General features: G+C 36.3%; 1 protein-coding gene across 1 annotated transcript in view; it reads right to left on the bottom strand.

The window, feature by feature from the left end:
* Window positions 1–8019: 8019 nt before the first annotated feature.
* Window positions 8020–24342, bottom strand: part of LOC104511704 (low-density lipoprotein receptor-related protein 1B-like) — a gene marked incomplete at its 5' end in the record, with an annotated part of 50372 nt that continues 34049 nt past the window's right edge. The window contains 4 exons of the mRNA XM_010154423.1: window positions 8020–8680; window positions 11199–11297; window positions 12344–12488; window positions 14977–15067. Coding sequence (XP_010152725.1) covers window positions 8540–8680; window positions 11199–11297; window positions 12344–12488; window positions 14977–15067 — 476 coding nt within the window. The remainder of the gene's footprint in view (window positions 8681–11198; window positions 11298–12343; window positions 12489–14976; window positions 15068–24342) is intronic.

Raw genomic sequence — 24342 nt, 5'->3', positions numbered from 1 at the left:
CAATTTAAACCCGTTACCCCGTGTCCTGTCACTACAGGCCCTTGTAAAAAGTCCCCCCCAGCTTCGTGTATATGATGCAGTCATGTATTTCGACAGCTATTCTTAAACCTGGGTAGACAATATTTTGATTAGGCCTATGAACAACTGTAACCATCCAGTGCGATCCAGTTTTGGAAATAACAAGTTAAGCATTTTGCTTGTCTACAGAAGCGGGGGCAAAACCACTGGTGGGGGTGGTGTCCCCCTCAGTCCATCACACAGCACAGTGGGACACGAGGAGGTGTAATCTCTAATTCTTGCACAGTCCTTCAGTGCATGACGTTATTTTTTAACTGTCACCACAGTACTAGGGGATTACTTTCAGCTCTTCCACTTGCTGTGTCCCAGTGACCTTGCATATTTAATCATAATTGGAAGTCAAGTGACTTTTACGAGACATGAATGTTAATTAGCTTTCAAATTGCTGGAGATGGTACTTTGTCTGGAGTTCCTCTGATTGTGATAATTAATTAGTTGCGTGAGGTCAGCCTCCTGTCTTGCACAGTTCATTGAACAGCATCTTTTCAAATATTTATAAAGATGTTTTAGTACTTATCACTGAAAGCTACATTAATGTTTTAATTTTAAACAGAAAAAAGGACAACCTAATAGTGTCAGACACAACTTTCGTAGTATATATAATAGCAATCTCAAATTAGCTATTTTATTATGTTTTATTTTATTCATGTTCATGAAGAATGGGGACAAAATAAAGCTATCTGATTCTGCAATATAGGAAATAAAGTAAAAAAAAAATTAAAGCTACAATTGTAGAATAATTTACATTAAAATACTGTTCAGGGCAATGAACTATTAGGACTATAGGAATTTCAAGACAATTAGAATTGCTAAATATATGCAGAAAAACATCACACATCCTTCACAAAGGCTTAGTATCTTCTGAAAAGTGTCAGATAAGACACATCAGGGCAGTACAATGTATGAACCCAATCACGCACACACAGACAAAACCTGAAGAAGGTCACTGTCTTTTTATGACAGACCTATTTTCAGACTACCTATTGAACTGCAGAACCCTACAGGGTAGATAGGTTGTTTTTGAACTGCTGTACCTCACCACAGACAGCTGAGAGACCACCAGGAGACCACGGCATCTCCAGCCTGGGGAAGCACAAGCTGCACACCAGCCTCGAGGGAGCTCACGTGCAGCATGGCTTTTACTGCACAAAGCACCCTGGTATAGTCTTACTACATAAAAGAAGTTCAAATGACTATCAAGGGTCTATAATTGGAATATGGTGACTCCTGCAGTAAGGACAGCAGTGCGGCGTTGCATGCCTCATGCTATTTCAACAAATGGGCTCTGATCAGTGGAAGATGCACTGGCCCTCTTAAAACCACGTGGAAGCTACACTCCTCCTACTACGAAAACCAGCAAATATGACCAGACTTTTAAAGTAGAGAATTTACAAGTGTACACACTCACTAGTGCAAGATATGCACACATTACATTTTTGGGTGGGGTAGAAGAGAGATGGATCTACAGACATCCGTGCAGAAGGACAACCTTAACCTTATACACAAGGCAGACCTCCCATCCCACCTCTCCCACCTGTCTCTCCTTCCTGAAGGACTTCTCTCCCAACATACTACTATATGATATGGTAGACCCTCTCCCAGTATGTGGGAACATTACGTGAGCATTGCTTCCTTTTCCTTTTAAAAAGAAAATTGGTTATGGACCTCTATCAGCTCAAGACAATCACATGACTCTCCCTGCTATACTTCTCTAAGTGTGAGGTTCCTGATTTATCAGATCATATTTCACCACATGCACAGAATGTCTGTTTGGCAATTCCCAAGGCAGACCTCCCATCCCACCTCTCCCACCTGTCTCTCCTTCCTGAAGGACTTCTCTCCCAACATACTACTATATGATATGGTAGACCCTCTCCCAGTATGTGGGAACATTACGTGAGCATTGCTTCCTTTTCCTTTTAAAAAGAAAATTGGTTATGGACCTCTATCAGCTCAAGACAATCACATGACTCTCCGGGCTATACGTCTGTGAGGTTCCTGATTTATAAAATACTTCTTTTCAGATCATGTTTCACCAAGTGCACAGAATGTCTGTTCGGCAATTCCCAAATTGTTACTGAGCTCCTCCCTCCAACCTTTTTGAAGACTTCCAGACTATTTATCACATTGCTGTAGGCTATGGGAGCTAGATCCTATGGGAGATCAGATTTGCTAATTATACTGCAGCAAATTCTGGACAAGGATGTCAGTCACACAACAACACTAAAGCTTGACAAATTCTAGGCTTCAGAATCAACAGATGAAAACCTTGTGGGTTTTTTTGTTTGTTTGTTTCTATTTTAAGGTCACACTGGCAGTGTATTATCCAGCAAAATTGTATTTGCTGTGCTTCACACTTGCCAACACTGGGAACTCCTGTTTGAAATTCAGGACTCACGCAAGTCACCAGGAAGCATGTATCCCAGTAAAAACAGCCACCTACCACCTATGTAATGCCATTTGCTGACTGTAGAGGACACCTAAACTGAGTTTTCAGCATGCTGCTGTCAGACACGGTGTGACACTGATTACTGTGGTATCTCAGGGAAAACCCTCTCCATTAAGTTACCGAGATCCCCTCAGATACACGAGCAGCAAATATTTTAGAGAGTTGCTCCAGCAAAACTCATGGCGGGACATACTCATTGCACCTGAAGAACGCAACCCCCGTCTGCAAAGAAAGGTCACTTACCTGGCACTGACGTTCTTTAAGATGTTTCACCTCTACTTACGCTCACTGGAAGCACGTCTGTACGCGAACACCACAGGCACAGTACCCACAAGGACACGTCTAAGCTGTCACGGGGTTTTTAATTAAAGGAAAAGGGGACTAAACCTTCTTCTCTTTTACTCTCAAATGAAGTCACGTTTACCATTCCCTGTTTCTCGGCAGTGAAAAACAGATGGGGCTGTGAATTACATGTAGACAGCAGAAGAAAGGCAGAGTTTATCCGTATCTGTATCAGTATCCCAGGGGAAGGTGCAGGTGCTCACCTAAACGAAGGGGAAGAACACCCTCCTGTTCGGAGCAAGACTCGTTACAAGCAGCCGCTTGTTACTCGGAGCTCCAAGCAGCTGCTCTAACCAACACAGAAGCCAACACATTTTGCTGAAGTATGAGACAACCCCAGTCAGTCAATTATCCAGGGAAACAATCTCCGAGCTGACAGTGCACCCTGTAACCTTTCACACCCAGCAGCGACATGCTCAACAGTTCATTCCTGCCTTTTTAATAGACCAGGACTCCACCACCCTTAGACTGGGATATTAGATTAGCCCTTAGATTAGCCTTATGGGTGATACCCAAACCTTACAGCTACCAGCGAAATCAAAATTTCTGAACATTGGCTCTTGCTCTCTGGACAGATCAAGACTGTTGAGGCTCCTTACCTGAATCAGGTGTTGGCCTGTTACAGAGCTCAGCGTGCGGCTCACACAGGTCACCAGATTCAGACATCTGCACATCCAGGCATGTCAATATCGGCGGAAAAGCATTCCCCAAGGCTCAGGTGCAATCCCTTCCCAAGGGAAGGTGGCTGAACACTGATCTGTTGAGCAGATCATCTCTTCTGCTAACGCGGTCATGAATCTGCATGTGCTTATCTTGCTGTTTAACGAAGCATCAAACACCTACTTATGTGACACAAGATTGCTGCTCGTGCATTACCAAAGTGAAACGCAGGTGAGAAACTGTTTGCCTACACAGTGTTTTTTTTTTTAAATCCTCTGAGGTGTCAACTCTTGTAACGTTCAAGAAAAATTCAGTGAACAGCTTATATAATCCTTCCCCCCCCCCAAGTTGAAAAGTAATTATAAATCAATATATCCCTTGAGTTTCCAGGCAGTTTCAGACCTTCCTTTCTACTCATCTGTTAAAATGAGCTTTTATTCAGAGTAATTGCACATTGATTCTGCTACTATAAATACTGTGTATATGTACACATCTTATACTTAAAAATGTGTTTTTTTGACAAAAATGGATCATTATTAGGCTGAGTAGCAGTAGTAGCGGTATCACTATCTTCTTTCCAGGAAAAGCTCATTCTACATCCTCTTGAGGCCAGCAGACAGTTCCCTCTGTTCAGGTACTACTTTGAAGACCACTGTCAGAGGTCATGAGAGTCACAACATGCTCTAAGTGATGTGCAAACCAAAAAGATGCTTTAAGCTTCTTTGCTCCTTTTTGTCATCTTAAAATAAGGACACTAAATTAGAAACCCTTATTTTCAGCAGATCTGTATTTCACACATGTGGAGATGGTTAAGTGCGGTAAGTCAGAGAACTAGGATGATAAATTATCATTCCCTCTGTCAGCCATACTTCTGCCCATCTAAGACTTGAAAAATTCCAAAAGTCTTAATATCTTTGCAGAGATGCCCAGGGCTAGACAGACAAGACTCACTATTGGTCTGCTTGTTCCACATGAAAAATGTCTTTATTTTCAAGGCTGATTACTTTGAGGACCTTTATTATCACTGACGTTTCTTTCCTTTATCATCTTCTCGTGCTCCAAAAAGGGGATGCACAAGAAGATACTTGGTTTTATCTTGTTACATTATGCACCGTAACATGAAACACATTTTCTGAAATGTGTTTACACAAGATTTTGTTACATATGCGACCACACTGATTCTAGTCACTAAAAAGCTTTTTCACTAGCTTGAAAAAAATAAATTAATTACTGCTATATTAACACTTTCTTCACAATTTCACTGATAGATAATAAACTTAGGTAGAAGGTTTAAGGGCATTCCACTACTGAGCTATCCTTCTGCAAATATCAAACCCCATGACTGTCTTGGAAATGAAAGACCAATTAAAAAATCCACATCAAAATAAATATTCTCAAGCCCGCTTCCTTGCATGTTTATCAACAGGACTGTATCCATGCTGCCAATCATAGTTGTGTGGAATGGCCACATAAGGCAGCAAGAGCATCATCCATCTTCGTTTGTCATTTTGGACTTTTGTTGTCATAATTTAGTGTTTATGCACACTCTTGCATAGAACAAGAGACCGATCACAAGACAGAGACCCCACCGCACTGTTGTTACATGTAAATACTGCTATAACCTCTGTGGGAAATAAAGCCATTGGACGCAATTAGATAAAGTTTTGACAGATGCTTTTCTTTGTGCTTTGTGTAGAGCTGCTCCATTCAGTGAAGAATTTAAGAATGTAGTTTGTGATGGAGCACATCATGTCACCCTTCAAGCTTACGTGTTTTGGTTTTTTATGTTGAACGAAAATATGGGTAATGAAAGAAAAAAAAAAGAGACCTAGACCTGTATCATGGCAACCCAGGAACCTGAAACCATTCCTTAGCCTACAAGTAAAAACTAAATGAACAGTATATTTCAGGGTTAGATTTATCAGAAGTTCTATTTCCCTGAATAATTTTAATGCCTGGTATTTATGGAACCCACAAACTGCTTCACATTGCTAAGAAAAATTATTAGTGCTGTGGAAGAAACATTTTACCCTGATGAATTCAGTGAAATAGTACAGTACTAGCATTTCACAGGAATTGTCATTATTATCTTCAGGAAAGCAACCACAAAAAGCCTTGCAACTATACCCTGAAGAGACAGATGTTTTAATCAGTGTTTACAGGCACATTTATCCAAATTTTTTTCTTCTAAGCTTATGTCAACTTAAAACATACATGAATCTGTGGCATTAATAACCGCAAAAAGGCTGTGGAAATGTAGGAAGTTAAAAATTTTTGTGGTTCCTTGTAAAAGTTTGTAGAGTTTCTGGGCCAAAATTATTTTACCGAATTTATGAAGATGCCCGTACAGGTTATCGATCAGGTTCTCAATCTTTCATCCTCCTGCTCCTGGTGTGTTTTGCACAGCTACAGACTCTGGGGATTCTGGGGCTGTTAAAGGATTATGAGAAACAGTTCCTATGCAGAGCCCAGGTAAAGAAAAAGCCAAACTAACACTGGGGATTACATCAATCTGTAATTTAAAGATCTTCAAGGCACGGCAGTGGTGGAGCTCAGTATCTCCATCAAAATTATAAACTTAAGACCTGCTGCTGATCTAATATCCAATATCTAATAGCTCCACTGACATCAACTGTGTATTTCTAAGTAAATACATAAATTTAGGTTTTGAAAAAGTAATTTACACTAAAGCAAATGTAAAGTAAATAAAAATGTCTCGTTGAATGGAAACATGAGACATCACAATAAATAAATGTTATTAGGTCCATATAAGAGTTCATTATTTAAAACTCAAGTTACTTGTATACCCACTAGTTAAAAATTAGTGCTACCTGAGTATTAAAGATAGGAGATTGTCTGCCAGAAAATAAACAGTATGCTTCTGAAAAGACCAACTACTTACGCCTCATAACAACTGCAATTATGCAAAAACTGAGGGCCAAATCCATCTCTGATGATGTCAGCGGAATAAAGGCAGAACCTGTGGAATCATAGCTGTATGGTATGAAACTATTTAATACAGTATCCTTATAGAAAATAAAATAGTTTTAAAATCCTCTTGACATAACAGACAGCTATACACCTAAGATATTCAAACGTTTGCAGAGCTGCAGAAACATTCAAATAGAAGTTGTATAAAAAGCAAAAATTGTCATTAAGAAATTTAGTCATTTGTACAAAGTAATGTTCTTTCCCTTCAATCTGCTCTTCTTCCGTTTTCATTTCATAAGTTAAATTTAAAAATTAGTCAACACACTGAATTAAGTATGTAGATTTTCATTTAAATAAATCAGTCAACAATTTTTTTTTATAAAGTATTTAACACTTCATTGTAGAAACATAGGCAAAATGACTATTATAACCAAAATGAAAAATACTGTTCAATTTAAAAAAATGTACTTAAACAAGAACCTGAAAAAGTTTATGATATGCATAACATTGTTCAAGCAAAATTGCACTAGTATTACATAAATCAAGAGTTTTATAAAGGCCCCAATATGGCAAAGTTTAGAAATAGGTAGTATGCATGCACAATAGTACAACAAAAATCTTTTATAAAACAGCAGTTATTTTTGTAATGTTTGTACAAAGGGAATAAAGAGCAACCACAAACATATTTAATCTGTTAGGTTAATATAGTATGATAGCTAAAAGTCAGTCATGTCTAGTAGAGGAAGGAAGAGTCCTCCACAATATATGTGTGAATAAGTCTTTTGTGCCTTTAAAGATATGTATAAAATATTTCGATTCAGTTCAAACCTGAAAGAAATTGTATTCTTTATTTCCATCAAAATAAAAAAAAAAAAAGCAAGTCAGATTTTTCCTCTTAGCAACAACAGAAAGCAGAACAGGTCAGAGCAAGTGCTGGAAACTGATGCTTTTCACTTTCAATAATTGGATTTTGATATTTAACCCAGACCAGTGAAACTCGGGCTTAGGTAAGGTTTCACAAATATGTAATTTGGTTACGTTTTACCTCTGCAATACCACAGTTTATCTTAATTTAAAGAAACTGCTGTGTTTTGTATGTTTTAGTATCTCTAAACAGGTACGACTTTTTTTGTGATTGTCAAAACTGAATGCTGTGATCATCTGTGTGCTTAAGGTTTGGGGTTTGGTTTTTTTTTTTTCCCCTACTGCTTGGTATGTGTTGGGGAATTATTAATCCATAAGTACTGCATGTGATTAAGTGAATAAACATATAATGCATGTGTAGGCAATGCCCTCTTGTGCTCTAGGGTGGCTACTGTCCTAACAGGACTGTTGGAGTTCATATGCTTTGTCCCACAGCAAGTAAGGTTTCAGCTTCCAAGATATATCGTTACTATGTTCTATAAGGTTTTAATAAATACAAAGCTTGTTTACATGGTATATATGTTTAGTATATCATGTACAGTCACTGAATTTCTGAAACATAATCATTGTGTTCATGCAGATCATTAGATGTTTCACTTCTATAGTCTTGTTTACTTCTTGGCAACCTAAAGCTAATTTAAAAGCAAGTTGTGTTTGTTTGTGAAAAGTTATCTAGCTTTATCAGGATCTGAAGAGAGATTCTAATGGGCACAAAGAAGAGAGTAGACCATTCAATCATTCTTTCACCATTTAAAATAAACAAAATTACACACTGTACTACAGCTTCCAGACTACATAATGAAAAAGTGCAGATACCATCTTCATCGATTAAGTAGAACCAAAAAAGTTCATAGAAAATAGATTGCTCATTTTCACGCTACAAACGAATATGTTGTTTGCAATTTTAACAAATTTAAAGGTGTGTTATTTCAGCAGCATTGTTGTAAATTGTACCGTAGTGCAGTTTCTTTTTCATAAAAATACCTTACAAATGGTCAGTCAAAAGTCATCAGCAAAAGAAAAACCCAGAAAACAATCAACCAAACAAAAAACAGAGGTAATGCTGATGCCAAAACAATTATAATACTGTTGGTACATAGAAAAGTAATCCTTATATTTTATACATTTATACAGAGTATAAAAGGTAACAGCAGATTATGCCACAGTCTCCCTTATCCCAATATCTATTTTCTTTGGAAGGAGTTCTCTTCTTTCATCAACACTTGCTAAGGAGTTTCGACAGTTTTGTCCATCCATGTATAACTTTGCATATACTGGATTGGCGTAATTTGTTGTCTGCAGAAAAATTAAGCATACATTAGATCAGTAGGATGAAAACAAAATAAACGTTTATGGAAATGGAAATGGCTTTGTTAACGCAAGAACAAGTACACACAAAATAGAATTGGACATACTTAATAGATACCTGGACTTCTGCAAACCTGATAATGAGTTAATTATTTAGTTAAAAATTAAATTCATGATGAGACATGCTATTAAAATAATCAATGACATGACATGCAGCATATTATGATATTAAAACCATAAAAACAATAACAAAAAAAATAAAACAAAAACCTTGAAAAATGTCTCTGGAGTTGACTTGTCCACCTTATTACACTGGAAGATTTCAGAATAGATATGAAGTTTATAGAGAAGGTGCACTGTGAGACCATGTGACAAGTTTAACAGTAGAAAACTGCAGTCAACAGTTTCCATATATTACCTGTTCTAAGACATCAGCATCCCATCAATAGCTGACCATGTTTTCGAATTCTGTGGCCCAAATATACAACATGATTTGACCAAAAATTCAATACTTTCGTAATGTAAATTAAACTTTAATAATAAACCAGCATAACTGTTAATATATCATAGTAGTTACAGATTGAGAAGTATTTTGTCAACGATTTTGGTAGTTTGGACTGTAACGAAAAGATCTATTGCAATGAGTGGTACTTCAGTATAGGACAAGTCCATTTTTAATTCTGCAAATTACTTTGGTATATGAGAAATCTCCTGAGTCTGACAGTACAGAAGGATGTCTTACACAGATGAAAACTTACTCTCCTATCACTCATGCTACAGAGAAATCACTATCCGAGTCTTATCACGTAAATGTCTCCACTAATTCCTTCATATTTTGGGCCTTTATTGTCTCCTAAAAGACCCTTGCTATCCAATCAGATGTTGCACTTTTTATTTGTAAGAACTGAAAATGGTACCTATTGGTCAAAATATTCCTGTTATAACTAATGGAACAGCACAGCTTTGCCTACCCAAATACTGAGTGGAACACCAGTAAGCTATAAAATGGGTAAATTAATGTGTTTGGTCTACGTAATAAGTGCCTAAACTTTAAATTACCCAAAACAGATGTGGGTAGGTTTTCTTGACTTGCAGGTACCCTGAGTACACTGTGGGTAACAAGGAATGAAAGATGTCTAAAATCTTAGTTCTTCCTTTCCCTGTTCATCAATAGGATTTCAGAGCCAAGGATTCAGATATTCCTTAGGCTGGCTGGCCACAGCAGCTACTAAGACAGTTAGTTAAAAGCTGCCTATTCCATCTATTATAGATAACACAGTGATTGCCTCATGTTTCAAACTTTCCTGGATTGAAGGCAGGAAAAAAGTGAGTCATATTCATTTAAAAGAAAGAAAGAAGCAGCTACTGTTCTATATTAATGGAACCTAAATATGCAATCAACTGCTGCAGTAATTTATGAGAGCAAACTCAGTTATACCTGTCTGTCCCCATTGAATTAGAAATATTTACATTTGTTGTAATGATTATAATGAGAATTTTAGGAAAACAGAAATTTAGTTTTATTTCAATTGACAGGACTTTTTATTCCCTTGACAGTAACTATTAAGGACGATAACCAGAACAGAGCTACTTGGTATCTATATAAAGCCTTACGGAGTTATTAAAACTACGTATAATAGTAGGCTTTGTCTCATGATACCTCTTTGAGTGGGTACTGATAGCATAATGCAGTACAGTGAGGTACAGAAAGTAACTGGGGTGACTTGAAATCAGAAACAGTTCATGTTAGAGGTGGGCATATATTCTAGCTTTCATCATCCCTAGTTTTGTGTTCTATCAGAAATATCGTGCCTTATACAAATTGTTAAATTTGCAAATACAACATAGTACAATCATGCAAGAATGCAAATGGCACAAGAGATGAATATATACACTGAGGCACATGAAAATGAATGTCATACTGATGACCCTTTCAATATATTAACTTCCAATATTTGCAAACATGCTAAATTGCAGTCAAAATCTGATGTTTTAGAAGTAACTATTTTATGACAAAAATGTATAAGAAGCTGAACAATCAAAAAATACATTGCAAATAGTAAAGGAAATCGTTCATTTTAGTGTGTATCCAATTCCTCTAAAATTAATGGACTTGTTTCCATGTATTTGGGAACTTTTTTCAGTGTGATAAACTTTACCAGATGCCTGTAATTACATATAAATTGAAAACCGATCAAGGTAACGGCTGAGAATGCTATGCTAAACTTATACAATGCTATGGAAAAACATCACATTGCTTACTGCTTTTGCATTCCTCTGCATTTAGATCATGTCACAATGATGGGTACAGATGAAATTTTGTATGCAGAGAAGAACCCTTTATGTCAAATAGAGAATATAGTATTTACTGTCATTCTTCTTTCCATTAAAAGAAGAAAAAAAAATTAAAATCAAGCAGAAAATGGCTCTATTCAAAAATGACAGACAAACTTTCTTTCTAAGGGGCTGTGGTGGAATGAAATGGATTTGAATCGTCATTTCTCACCCCTGTTGACAGTGGTCCTTTCAAGTCAGAGTTTAGGTAGATTGATGGAGCTGTGTGTGGAAGCTTGAATGCAGTGGGCCCTCCCCCTATGTATCTGGCCTGTATAAATAGAAAGTTTTAGTTTCTGTGCTAATAGAGCATTTTCCATGTGAACTGATCAACACTGTTAAATAAGCAGTGCACCGGTTAAAGACGACATTTTAGAGTGCTCTACAGTTTTTAAAAAAATCTACTTACAGGTATTCTTCAGCATGAAAAAAACCTCACAGCTAATACGAGAATAAAATTCAGCATTTTAAAGTCATTTTCTGTTAAGGCTTAGAGCCAGACTTCACAATAAGCATTGGCTCAGTTACTCTTCCTCCAGTGAGTAACTCCATTTTCAGCTTACCTCTTGTATTCAGCACACTGACTATGTGATTCAGCGATGACATTCCTAGAGCTAAAAGTAATCCGGTTATTGCTTTGTCAGAAATGCCACAGAATGATGGCTGCCCTTTGGTGTATGTCTGATTACGGAGCTCTAGGAAAGATATCGCAGCATTACCCTGCTCATCCCATGTCACATCACTCAGGTAGTTCAATCACTGAAGAGTGGTGCTGCAGAAGTGACAGCATCTTTTACAAGAAAATGATAATACTTACTAGCTTTGTGTAAACATTTAATCTATCTATCCAGCCAGGACGCTGAATTCTTTATGCCTCTGGAAGTTTTCATATACGAAATAAGTTAGTCTCATATGTATGCATATACTCTTTCACGCTTCAAATGGTAGACTGTACAGTAATATATTTTCATTCAGTATTTGCAAATAGACTAAAAAGACTGGCAACTTGTGTTGTTGTGATTTGGCAACTTAAGGCAGATGTGTCTATGACCAAAAAAAAAAAACACTTTAGTTCTAACTCTGTTTTGGTAAATTGCAGGCACTAGGAAAAATGCCCATCAGCAAGCATCAGACTGCAAAACAGCTGTTAATATATACATGACATTTATTCTAATGAAATCTAACTTGCCTTTACACTCATTATCTGAATCTAAATGTCATTTTTTATGTTTCTATTAATTACATTTAAAGTCAAAACCTTTGTAAGACATAAAATAAGCAGTGGTTTTGTCACTAGAAAAAGAAAAGAAAAATTACCTTTTCTGCATTTACAGTAAAATCTGAGGCTAAAAGACCACCTTCACTGTGATCATGGCCCACCTCGTACATGTTATATGATGGATTGCCAATTTCTACATTGATTCCTCCGTTTATAATGGGTTGTCTTCTGATAGTTTTTGTCCTATAATGCATAAACACAAAAAGAGAAGCTAGTGACTATTCAAGTACTTCCTCTGATGCTCCATCCTGAAACAGTACAAATCTTATTCTATTTCTTTTTAATCATTAAGATCAACAGGCTGAAAAAGTGTTTGCTGCAGAAACAATCAGAAAATCTTTCATTTTTTCAAACAAAGTAGCAATCTGAGTCTATGTGTAGATCTCATGTAAGATGGAAGTGTCTTTTTATTGTTTTTTCTCGGTCTGGCTGGAGTGGTATGAATTCATACAATGAGCTAACTCCTTGCCTGTTACTCTGGTCTCTCCTATTATTTCCAGATTTCCCCCACTTCCCACAGAAAGCTTTGCAAATTCATTGTAGATTCCCTGCAGTAATGAAGATGGAATGAACATGAGTCATGTTCCCTTCTTCATCCATTTCACTTCCATCTGAAATTGGTTGCCCAAAGTCAGTTGTAATCTGAGGACAAGCAAATGGTTTCATTACAACGCATTAAAAATATATGAACTTCTCATAGTTGCAGGTTGTATTCCCTGCAGGCGGTTATTGGAAAGCTGAAGTTAGTTCAACTTGAATTTTTTCAAACTTTAATAAAAGATAGAATCTTATTTTTAACCTTGAATTAGATATCAGTAAAGATAAGTGATTGAGTTGAATTGTTTTAGCTGCTGAATTCATTTCTTTTAGCTAAGGAGGTGCTTTTAGTCTCAGCAATTGAAATAACCTCAAGAGGGTAATTTTCCCCAGTGCAATATGTTCTCTAGAATTACAAGAAAATAATAGGGAGGTCACAGTCAGGATGATAAAAGTCAAATCCTCTTGTTTGGTTGAGAAAGATGCAGTCAGTGCCTGAAATCCAATACACTAAAGGATCTGTATTTTTCAGAAGCGACATAGAAAAAATATTTCCTAAAATAAGCACTTATCTGTAGCGTACAAGTCTTGAACATCTATACCTAGTTTAATACTTGACAGTCTTCTCTGACAAGATTAAAAAAAAATCCCTAAAATACATTTCCAAATATAATTTTAAGAAAAAAAAAAAATCCCCTTGTTGAGTTTACTTCTACTTCTCTACTGAAGTTCTATTATTTAACAAGTTATTCTCAATAACTTAAAATATTTACAGACCTGCAACTGGTTCGTAGGATTTGGCTATCACTAAACTTGTTTTTAGGTACAGCAGCACATAATGACATCTATGGTGACTGACAGGGTCAGCATTACCAACAGTATGGTCGGGGAATGTATTTATCTTGTTGACTTTTCAAAAAGGATTTAAAAATGAATGTTTACTAGTTATTGCCAGAGTTTGATATGTATGATGCTAGATGATAGCGACTTAAAAGATTCTTTTAGTCTGGAGGACTGAAACAGTCTCAAATAGTCACATTTGCAGAAACAGTCGATTAATCTCAAATTTCTAAAGGACTTTGCTAAAGACAATGTTACCTTGGTTTCAGAGGTGGAGGAACAAGCCCCAGGAGAAAATAACACAGCTGCTCAAGACCAACCAGTAGGCCAACTACAGGCCTAAAGTAAATGATTTGCTGCCTGACTCCCACTCCAGGTCTTCCCTAGTTGGCCACGTCCTTATGACTAGACATCTTCCCTTGTCAAATCTGCATCACTACTAGCATCAGTTTATTGTTTCTCTGAATACGAGAAAGTTAACAGCTGTCTCGGGTGTCTGCATACGGTAGAAACACTCTTGCCCTGCCAGCCAACATGGCCCCAGAAGAATTGCCAAAGTCAAAATGCCTACTATAGTCCTTAAGTTCATTATCAGCTCTAAGGAAGTTAAATTCAAGAGAAAAACAAAAGAAAGCAAAAAAACATTCACTGTTCAGGGCTGGAATTTGGCTTTCTATGCAAGACACTAAGTGCAAGGTGTCCCTGCTCATGGCAGGGGGGTTGGAATTAGATGGCCTTTAAGATCCCTTCTAACCTAAACCATTCTATGGTTCTAAAGAAACACAGTAATGACGACAGGACTTGGGACTCTACAGTAGATACTTTGAACATTTATTACATCTTCACTATAACTTACATAAGATTGAAAAAAACTAATCCAAGTAAATAAATTGAACTGTTTCGTAGAGGCTCTATCTGATAGTATTTATAGACACGAACAATATTAATTATGTGGTTCCAATAAAATACATTAATTCTGTTTACTAAGTTCACTAAGTCTCTAGATAAAATTATTAACATTTATACAGCCTTTGCAGGATTGAGCGAACTAGGTAAGAACATTTTCTTATCTAGTGTATGTGGAATATAAGTATAAATAATAGACATGATTGTTCCAGCAAGAACCAAAATGGAACTATGTCTCTGCATCCAGAAATAAGTTTTGGGCTGAGTGGTGTGGGTTTTTTTTTTAATGTCTGCTCAACATATATAAAGTGAAACTTTTATATCAAAAAGATGCAAATACTTTAAAGATGTACTTTTTTACTTCACACATCAATATACAATTACTTACCTTCGTTTCCTTTTGCAAAGAAATAGTCCAATTACCAGAGTAGTGATCAAAGTTACCAGTAAAACAAGAGGAACAATGATTGCGATGCTTCCTGAAACAGGAAAAGGACATATCATTAAATAATCACAGCTACATCTAATAATTTCTTCAGAGATGTAAAACATTTGAATTAATTACAAAAAGAATGCTTTCCCTCACCACAAATGCAATTTCATGTGATGAGCTTCAATGTTTTGAGATTTTTTTTTTTTTATATTGATGCTGATCAATTAAAAAAATATCATTAGAGATAATGGTGTATACACAAGCACTTTTATCAAGAAATCAGGAGCTTCCTCCTTCTGGACAACAATATACTTTCAACTAATTCTCTGCCCGCATTTGCACTGATACTGTATAAAGGTGCACGGAATGGCTGAAAAATTTGGATTGGAGTGGCATGGCCACTGACTTTAACTGCCACCATCAGCTTCAGTAGTTTAGTTAAACCACACAGCTATTAATTTAAGATATTCAGTAGGCATGGCTCTGATTGAATAATTCCAGTATTAGCATTTATATGTATTTATTTCTTTTATTTGTGGAAAAATGAAATATAGTAAGGAAAATTCATTTCTAGATAGTTGGTGCATCCCTGCATTTTACTGCATTATACTCAAGAGCCAATAATTTTGTTATGTTGATACAGGCAATCATAGAAACTACAATAATGCTTAATGTAGCAGAAAAACAGTACACAGATCAGATGATGTTGAAGGAGAGGAGGGAACAGGGAAGACAAAAATGGGCTTAACGTTATTTTGGCAGATAACTTCACTGAAATGAGACTACCTGCAAAAATGTCAGCAACTGTACTCTTCTAAGAATTTCTCAGCTTTAATGTAAGCTGGCAATAAAGAAATACATGAAAAATAACTTCATGTTATAAAAATTGGTCTGTAGAAACTACAGGGCTCCAGGATAAAGCCAACGTGGAATGACATGTGTTTCCTTTAATACCACAATCCTTAACTGGTGGAAAACAAAAATAATGCTGGTTGCTTCAATGGTTACATTCATTGATTTATTAGAAGAACAAGTGGTTGGCAGTCTCTGCTCTACATTAAACACAGACTACATTAAAAATTGAGAAAGATGCTTTGAATTCTGCTGGAAGGCTTACTGAAAGCCAAGCCAGGCCCAAAATGAAGTACTACTGAATAAAAAATTGAATCATCCCGAGTTCACTTCAGCACATGAAGATTCAGCATGTAAAGGACATTACAACATGCTGCAGCCTGGGGTGTAGGAGCAGGCACGAGACAAATACTCATTTCCCAAATCATAGCAGGTATTCCCTCAACATGAAATACTGATCTAGGTTCTGGCTGCTTTTTTGCCCGTTTCCAGCTTGCAAGTGTTATTTCACTTGTCTGGATCTCTAGGAAGATTTCATCTAAGCATCAAGCTGACTTGAATAGTGGGCGATTCATTTTACTGCTCCGGTTGGGTTAAATGTGACCGAGAGATGTGCAGCAGGGTATGCCATCAGCATACTCAATGCACCGCAGGGAATCCTGTCCAGTTTAAACTGCCAATAGTGTAGCAATACCATCCTTTTATGCTTACAGACATATCTTTAAAAAAATACGACAGGAACTATTCTTACTTTCAGGATGATTTTCACAGTAGGTAAAATTCAAACCTCTGCAGACAGCCAATGCAAAAGTTATGAACTACTTACAACTCTATTTTTGATGCTTTCAACAGGACTTAAATGGTCAGAGGTCTCGTACTAGTTCTCTGCACAGCAGTGATATCACCAAGCACTTGCCACTTGATACACTTTCTTTAAGAAAAGTGCAGGCTAGCCCTTGAAGCAGTGAGTGTATAACATATGGCTTGCACCCAAACCACCTCATAAAACACAATGTCAATCAAAAAGTTAAGAGATAGCTACCTTTTTTTTTTTTTCCTTTCTTCAATACAGGTAACCAGCACATTTCATGACACAAATTCATATTCTAATATATCACCAGGTTAAAATTTCTAAATTGAGCCCCATTTGACAAGTAATAGCAGTTATTTGAAGCACTTACTTGTACTGATATTGTCAGACTTGCTGCTTTTGGGAGCTGGCCTCTCACACTGTGTGCCTGACCAGTTGGCTGAACATCTAAAAGGATCCAATTAAGATAGTAAAGTTAATAGATGCCAGCTGTTAACACACTAACGTATTAAAGAGAGCACCACAATCTTCCAGGATCTACACGAACGACAACAGTGATTCTACAAAATAAGCACTACGCTCTGTGGGAGGAGTCAGCAGCACTCTGCTATGGCACTTACAACACTATTTTTGGTTTAAAACTACAGCTTTGTATCTTCAATTCCTGCTATTATCTCTGCAATCTTCATTCCAGAGTATTTTTCTAAAATTCTTGAATAATAAAACCACAGTCATATCAGTGTCGTATTAAACCAAACACCACCTACAGTGGAATAGGAACACTTGAGCTGGATCCACACGCTGCCAACTTAGTCCAGCATGGATTATTTTCTAAGGCACTTCATTTGCACCATATTGTTTTAGGGTCAGCTTTGATCTAGAAGCTCTTTCAGCCACGTGTATATGGCACAAAGCATATCTGACTGGACATAAGCTACTGCACGCATCCAGTAACACGCAGTATCCATACCAATTGGCTCCTTCCACAGTTCTGCTGTCCCACATTGCTGGGATAAGTTCACTCTAGAATAGTTCCTACAGGGCTGATTGTAATAATTTACTTGAACAATTAAGATCTATCTTTGAGTAATATTCACAAATTAACTGAAGTTCACCTTTTCTTTGCTTTCAGATTTTCCTGAAAATTCTACCATTTAATGGCTTTATCTTTTTAAATTTTGCACTATATAAATACATGTGTATTTGCAGAAATACATAGGCATGTATGTGTGTAAGGAGTTACGAGAGTTAAAGCATAATATCTACTGGCTTCAGAGGGCCCTGAATACTGTTTTAAGTTCAGAATACACGCTTCATGAGCCAGGTTCCTGGCTGACCATGCCGTTAGTCTGCTATCATTCCTCATGTGATTATCAATACGCAAATATTTCTTCAGTTGGGATTCAGAATGCTCTCCCTGCACACAAGCAAACAAGGGGTCCATGTATGCAGATGCAGCAAATACACCAAAAATCGAAGCAAATACCTGAATGAAATTCAATTGATTATTCATCCTGCTGTAAACATGATGAAGTTTACTACAGAACCTCAAACTCTCCTTGGGGAAATGGCAGGAAGCAGTCACTTTTCATCTGCCTCTGTTGCATATTATGCAATGAATCATATTTCTGCCAAGAATTTTTGAATTAGGAATTTCAGTGTGGATTATCTTTAGGAAAATACAATAGAGCATTACCTTGCACTCAGTTCTAAGAAATACTGTTATCTGATGCCTTTCTAAGGATTTATCAAATTGCAGAGCTTAGAGGTGGACATGTTTAACAACTGACAACGTTCTATGATATGTAAAGATTTTTAAAGGTACATGGTGTTCCAGACAAAAATTGTGGTGCACCCTAGCCATCTTTGCTGGTGATGCTTTTGAATCTCTTGTGTTTGCAGATCACTGCAAATGAATGGCTAGTTTCTCCCTTTGCTCCTAGGCCTATTCAGACACAACCCAACATTCTGATAAATCTCTTCACTGGGTTTCACACTAAGTTTGAACTGGTTTTGAGCAGCTAAAAGCATGTTTATTAATTGATAGCTGATTCAAAAAGTTTCACACAATAGATTAATCACATTATAATTTAGAAGTTTTACATGTTTACTGAAATGTTTGTTTACTTAAATAAACATAGCAAATACACACAAATTTCCTCACTATAAAGGAACTGCCCAATTACTAATTAATTACACACATTATGGTTCACAACGATTTATTTTAAACTGAACCCAACTGATATTTCCACTCCTGCTTACCAACACTTTACCACATTTTAAGTCACAAAGAGCACATTATTCAAATCTTTCAAAAGATGCATCTGTTCCATTACCTTACAGATGTCTTTTTTAGGAATTATATTAAATGAAAATGATTACACTGACAGCCTAACTTACTAAGATACTATTCAAGGAACTTTAAAAAAAAAAAAAATCACTATTCCACATAAGGCTGCAAAATAATTATCTCCATTCCTGTAGAGAAACACCATAAATCTTTATACTTAGAATATTCTACTGGGATCCAAACTGTTGGCATGTGACTACCATGAAATAAAGTCTTTATATTTCTTACTGGGATTTTTGCATCATTGCTGTCAGAGATTCAGCTCATGTGATTAAATCTTGTTATGAGAGGCAATTTTCATTTAATACCACAATACTGAAAGGGAAAGATTTCTTTGAGAGCTAGACATATCTTAATTTTGTACCTAGGTTTCAAACACTCCTGCTGTATGAGAGAACCATTACTATATATCTGTCTTCAAACAGTTTAAAGAAGATAGTGAGACAAGGAAAAGAATCACTATGAAGCATGCAAGAATAAGCTTATGACAAAATTGTGTGTAATGTACAATTATGCTCTTCAGAACCTTTCAGCAGATATGACACCACAACAGCTGGTGAAGAAATAAATCCTACAGCAATAGATGTAGCAAACAGGAACAAATTAAGGCAAAAATATTAGCAGTTCCTTAGCTATCTTGGCACTATATCTGTAAAAGTCAGCAATATTGAAACAATTCTGAGGCATTTGATAAAAGTCTCATAAAAACACGATAGCTAGTTGCCACCTTATTTTCATTTTTTCCAATGCTTGCTGTCTCCAATAAATTTCAAAGACACTGAAGCTGACACGACGACAGTCATTTCCTTCTATACGCAGTGGTAAAATGAGTGCCCTTTTATGGTCCAGCATGCTAGTAAAGACTTGTCTTGGGCAGACAGAACATAGTGAGCAAGCCCAGGGGAAAGGTATGGTGCCTGCAAGGGAATCTGACCCAGAAAATTAGCAATGAGCAGGAACATGAATGATGATGGTGGTGGGACATGCACAACTGTTTATATAGGAAATGAGCAGGTCTTAACGAGTTTCAATTGCCTTCAGATACCGTAGATAGAAAATTGTTCTTAATAATAACATTTTCTGATATTAGGACATTAAAACTCCAACTGCTCAATGCCTAGCATGGTAACTCAAATCTGGTTCAATTTGATGCACAGTATTTCATATCTTTCTAAATCATTTGGTACAAAGAACTTTTGTTCTGTAGCACTGCCAATCAGTGTAGGGTCAGAGATAGGACACTGGCAATACAGTCAAACAAAAAGTTGTTAATGAAGCAGAACTACATACAGCCACCGGTTTCACTGAAGACATTCCTAATGTCAAGAGCTGAGAAGAAAGAACAGTGATACTGCCTAATCTGAGCTCCACATAAACAAATACAGATGGAAACAGATGGGGAGCTTGACAGTGAAGGAGGGGTTGGAGTCAGCCGAGTGGTGCAAGGCACTATCGTGAACATCTTAGGGAGCAAATTTCCAGTTCTCAACAGAATCAAGTGAACAGATCAAAGAGCAACAATGTCACCAAGAATGACCATATAAAAACTGAAAGAGAATGTAATAAATACAGGTTGTACACAGTCTGCTGCCAAAGTCATTAATAAAACTGTGCTACAGCTCTTGCTCTTACAGTTTAGTTCTACATTTAGAAAGAGATGACTGCTTGGGAAACACGTTTTGAGATACAGAATGCCTATGCAGTAGGAATTATTTATTTTGAGGAAATCATATTACAGAAGAGACATTTTTAAAAACTTTTAACTGAAATCATAAATTAATCCCACTTGTAAAGAGAAATATTTAGGATTAAGTTATTTACATTTCAGAGATTGGCCATGCTGTTGTTACAGAACCTGTTCATCAGAGAAAATGTCTCTCTCCTCTATTTTTGTATAACCCTTACAGGTCAGTGCACTGAAACAGTCTAAACTCAATTATATGGGCACTTGACCAAAAGGAACCATTTGACTACGAAATGTCTGAACAAATAGAAAAAAATAGTAAGAATCCTAATTTGGTGGCAGTGTGCAATCTTTTTTTTTCATTTTTCTCTCTTTCTCCCTTTTTTTTTTGTGCCATCGGCATTGTCATAAAAATATAATATAGCAGGCATAATATGCAGTTACAAGTGCTTTTGTAGACAACTGCTTTCCAACTCAATATACCAATGTGCATCAAAAAAATGACAGAAAGCAGCACTGAAAGATTACTCTAGAAGGATAACAGAATCTGTGAAACAGTCATTACAAAATAGAGGTGGAAGGGGAATTGAAAATGTTTCTTACCTATATATGATATTTCTTCATTATATAAAGTAATTTTCTAACTTGAATTTTCTGTTAGTCACAGCATAGATAGTAATGTATAGTAAAACATCCTAAGGTAAGTATCCAGCCTCCCTATTTTAAGAACACTTACTTTAAAATTTCACTGAAACGTATTTTATCATTAACATTAAAACTATGTGTAAGATGGGAGAAAAGATCATCTGGATTATAGTGATTTACTACCTGTATTAAATTGCACTCAAAGACAGAAATCAATCCCCTTTTTTCCCCAAACTCTGTAGGATGACATTGGATGATAAAATCCTTGCACTAAATGAAATCACTGAACTATTCCTTATAGTAAATTTAGCAATAATTTTTGATGTATGCTTTCTTCATACAGGGAGCTGATTAGAGTTTTATCCACATATAAACACTCAAAGACAAAAAACCATTCATAACAATGGAAGACCAAAAAAACAACTCCAACTTTGATCAACAGCACATCTTGTACCTTCTCCTATATTGTAGGGTTTAATTATCTTCAAGTAATAACTTTTTGATATTTTTTTTATACATGAACAGACCACATTTTAGTATTTTTGTCTAATGAGCATCGCTTGGTATGCTTATAAGGAAAACACAATGAAAGAATTTAATATAGACGCTAAGGGACAGAAACTTTACGTTACTTGAAAATGAAACACAGATTTCCTTGCAATCCAATAAATTAAGAATAGGAAAATTGCATAATCCAAAAGCAGGAAAACCAACAGAAAACTGCTTTTAAGGAACCTAAAGAATCTTAAATTTAGTGACAACATACATGAAAAAATAAAATGTGACTTTAAACATAATTTTCATTTGCGCATGACATTACTATGCACAAATCATCATTCACACTTGCTGTATGGCATTCACTGCAAAGGAACAAGCCTTCAGGTTTAAATCAACCTCTACCATCCCATAGCAAGAAAAAGTAGTAATTGAGGGTCATTAAACACCATGCTGTTAATATGCTGTACAAGTATTAACATAGAGTAAATATATAAAAATTAAGCATGTTGTAGCTGAAATTATACTGCGGAAAGCACAAGGAAAAGAAGAAATTGAAATGGAAAAAAAAAAGACTGAATCAATAGGTATATGACAAACCCCATTTCTCTCCTTCTCAGAGAGGCAAAGCAAGCAGTGATGTAGAGCAGCAGCTACTATGCAAGCTTTATCTGAACAATTTAAACTCATGGACAAAAGCTACCTGCATTACAGTCTAGCTAGTAAATGTTCAATGAAAAATATGCATACTCCTCTTTTCCAAGGTCGTCTCATTTCTTCATTTGACAACCACTCTTCAAATGTCTGTTTGCATTTAATTCTGAAATGATACTAGTGTGTGATGGAAACCTAAAGATCTTCTATAATATAAAGTTATAATCTGCTGATTATGTTCAAATTCAAGACATTTATAACAAAGGTATTTTTAGTTGAAAAAGCTCTCAAAGAACTAGCACAATACTCAAATTCCTGTTGTAATTTTTATTGGGGAGCTCATTAAGTACACCCCAGGAAATCATACAGAAAATATCTATTGTAAGATACGTGATCAAATTTTCTGTTCTCTGACTTATCTGACTTACACTGCCTGTCTGGTTAAAATCGCCTTCTACTCTTAGGCAGTCTTCTCAATGCTGCAACTGTTTTATGATGCAGTAGCTTTTTCTACTCAACCTTCAGAAAGCACCAGGCAGGGAATTGCACGGTACAGTCTGTTTTTTGTCCACCACCGGACTATGGATGTGCCTTAACATTTTTTGAACAGATGTTGGCCATAGTTATGAGTTTTACATTTACTTATGAACTTGTATGCACTTACAGCATTTGCACAAGCCAAAACTGTTCATGTCTGAAGATCTTTCAACACAGAAGGAATGTCAGGAGGAAGGTACAACATCACAGAAATACGAGCTGGAGGGAAGTTCCTCCATCAAGAGGAATGCACTCTTCTTCCTCATTTCCATGATATAAACACTCATACGTGCACACATGTGCGTGTACCCACAGACGCACACAGTGTCTCTCTCCAACAGACTGGAAATAAATCTGTCAAGAATATCTCTCCTGTTTATTTCACTCCTGCAGGAATTGTTTGTTCTAATTTATCCATGTCTCCACTTCCACACTGAAGCTTCTTGTTAACACTTTTAAGCAATTCCACTACTTGTTCTCTCCTCATCTGTTCACTCTTGTCTTTAAGGTAGTACTCCACCACAATTCTCAGTTTAGAAATAAAATAATTTATTCTTTCTCCACCCTTCACTTTTCAGTTTCCTCTATTACTCAACTTACGTTTTCTTTCAAGCTCCTGTATAATATGTGCCTTTTAATTAAATCTGAAAGACCACTGATTTCTCCATCTAATTTGCTCTCTAAGTCATGCATCTGCTTACTGCAAGCAATTAAACTACCCAGGATGACATGTTCTTCATTATAGAACAAATTATGTTTATTCTAATGTAGAAATATAACACACACAACCTGAAGCCCTCTGAACAGTCAACACGTCTATCCACAGACAACTTATTTAATGCTGTACACTGTCCTCTGAAGTTCTCCTTTTCAGATGTCACCTAGGAATCAAAGGCTCTGAACTGTAGACACGCAAAATTGCACACACCTCTATGCAGAATGTAACCTAAGAAGGAACAAATTACTATCCTCTTAATTAGCCACCATAACATAGTCTTACTTGTTTCACCTTAACGTCCTCAGTCACAGTCATGCAGTATTGCTGAAAAGCTCATTAGAGCCTTTAAAAGCTCTTTTTAAATTTAGATGGCTTTACATAAATCATATTGATCCTTATATCTTCTATGGGTTTTGATTATAAAGTTGAAGTAACAGAAACTGTTCTTCATTATATTTCTATGCCTAATGTAAGGATATTATGGTTTGATCACATTTATTTGCAGATGCTAATAATAATATTAAAAATAATATTACAATATTACATCCAGGTGCAGAAGCAAATAATAATCATAA

This window comes from Eurypyga helias, unplaced genomic scaffold, assembly GCF_000690775.1.
Source record: "Eurypyga helias isolate BGI_N326 unplaced genomic scaffold, ASM69077v1 scaffold9926, whole genome shotgun sequence".
NCBI lineage: Eukaryota > Metazoa > Chordata > Aves > Eurypygiformes > Eurypygidae > Eurypyga > Eurypyga helias.
This window is presented reverse-complemented; position numbering and strand designations above follow the sequence as displayed.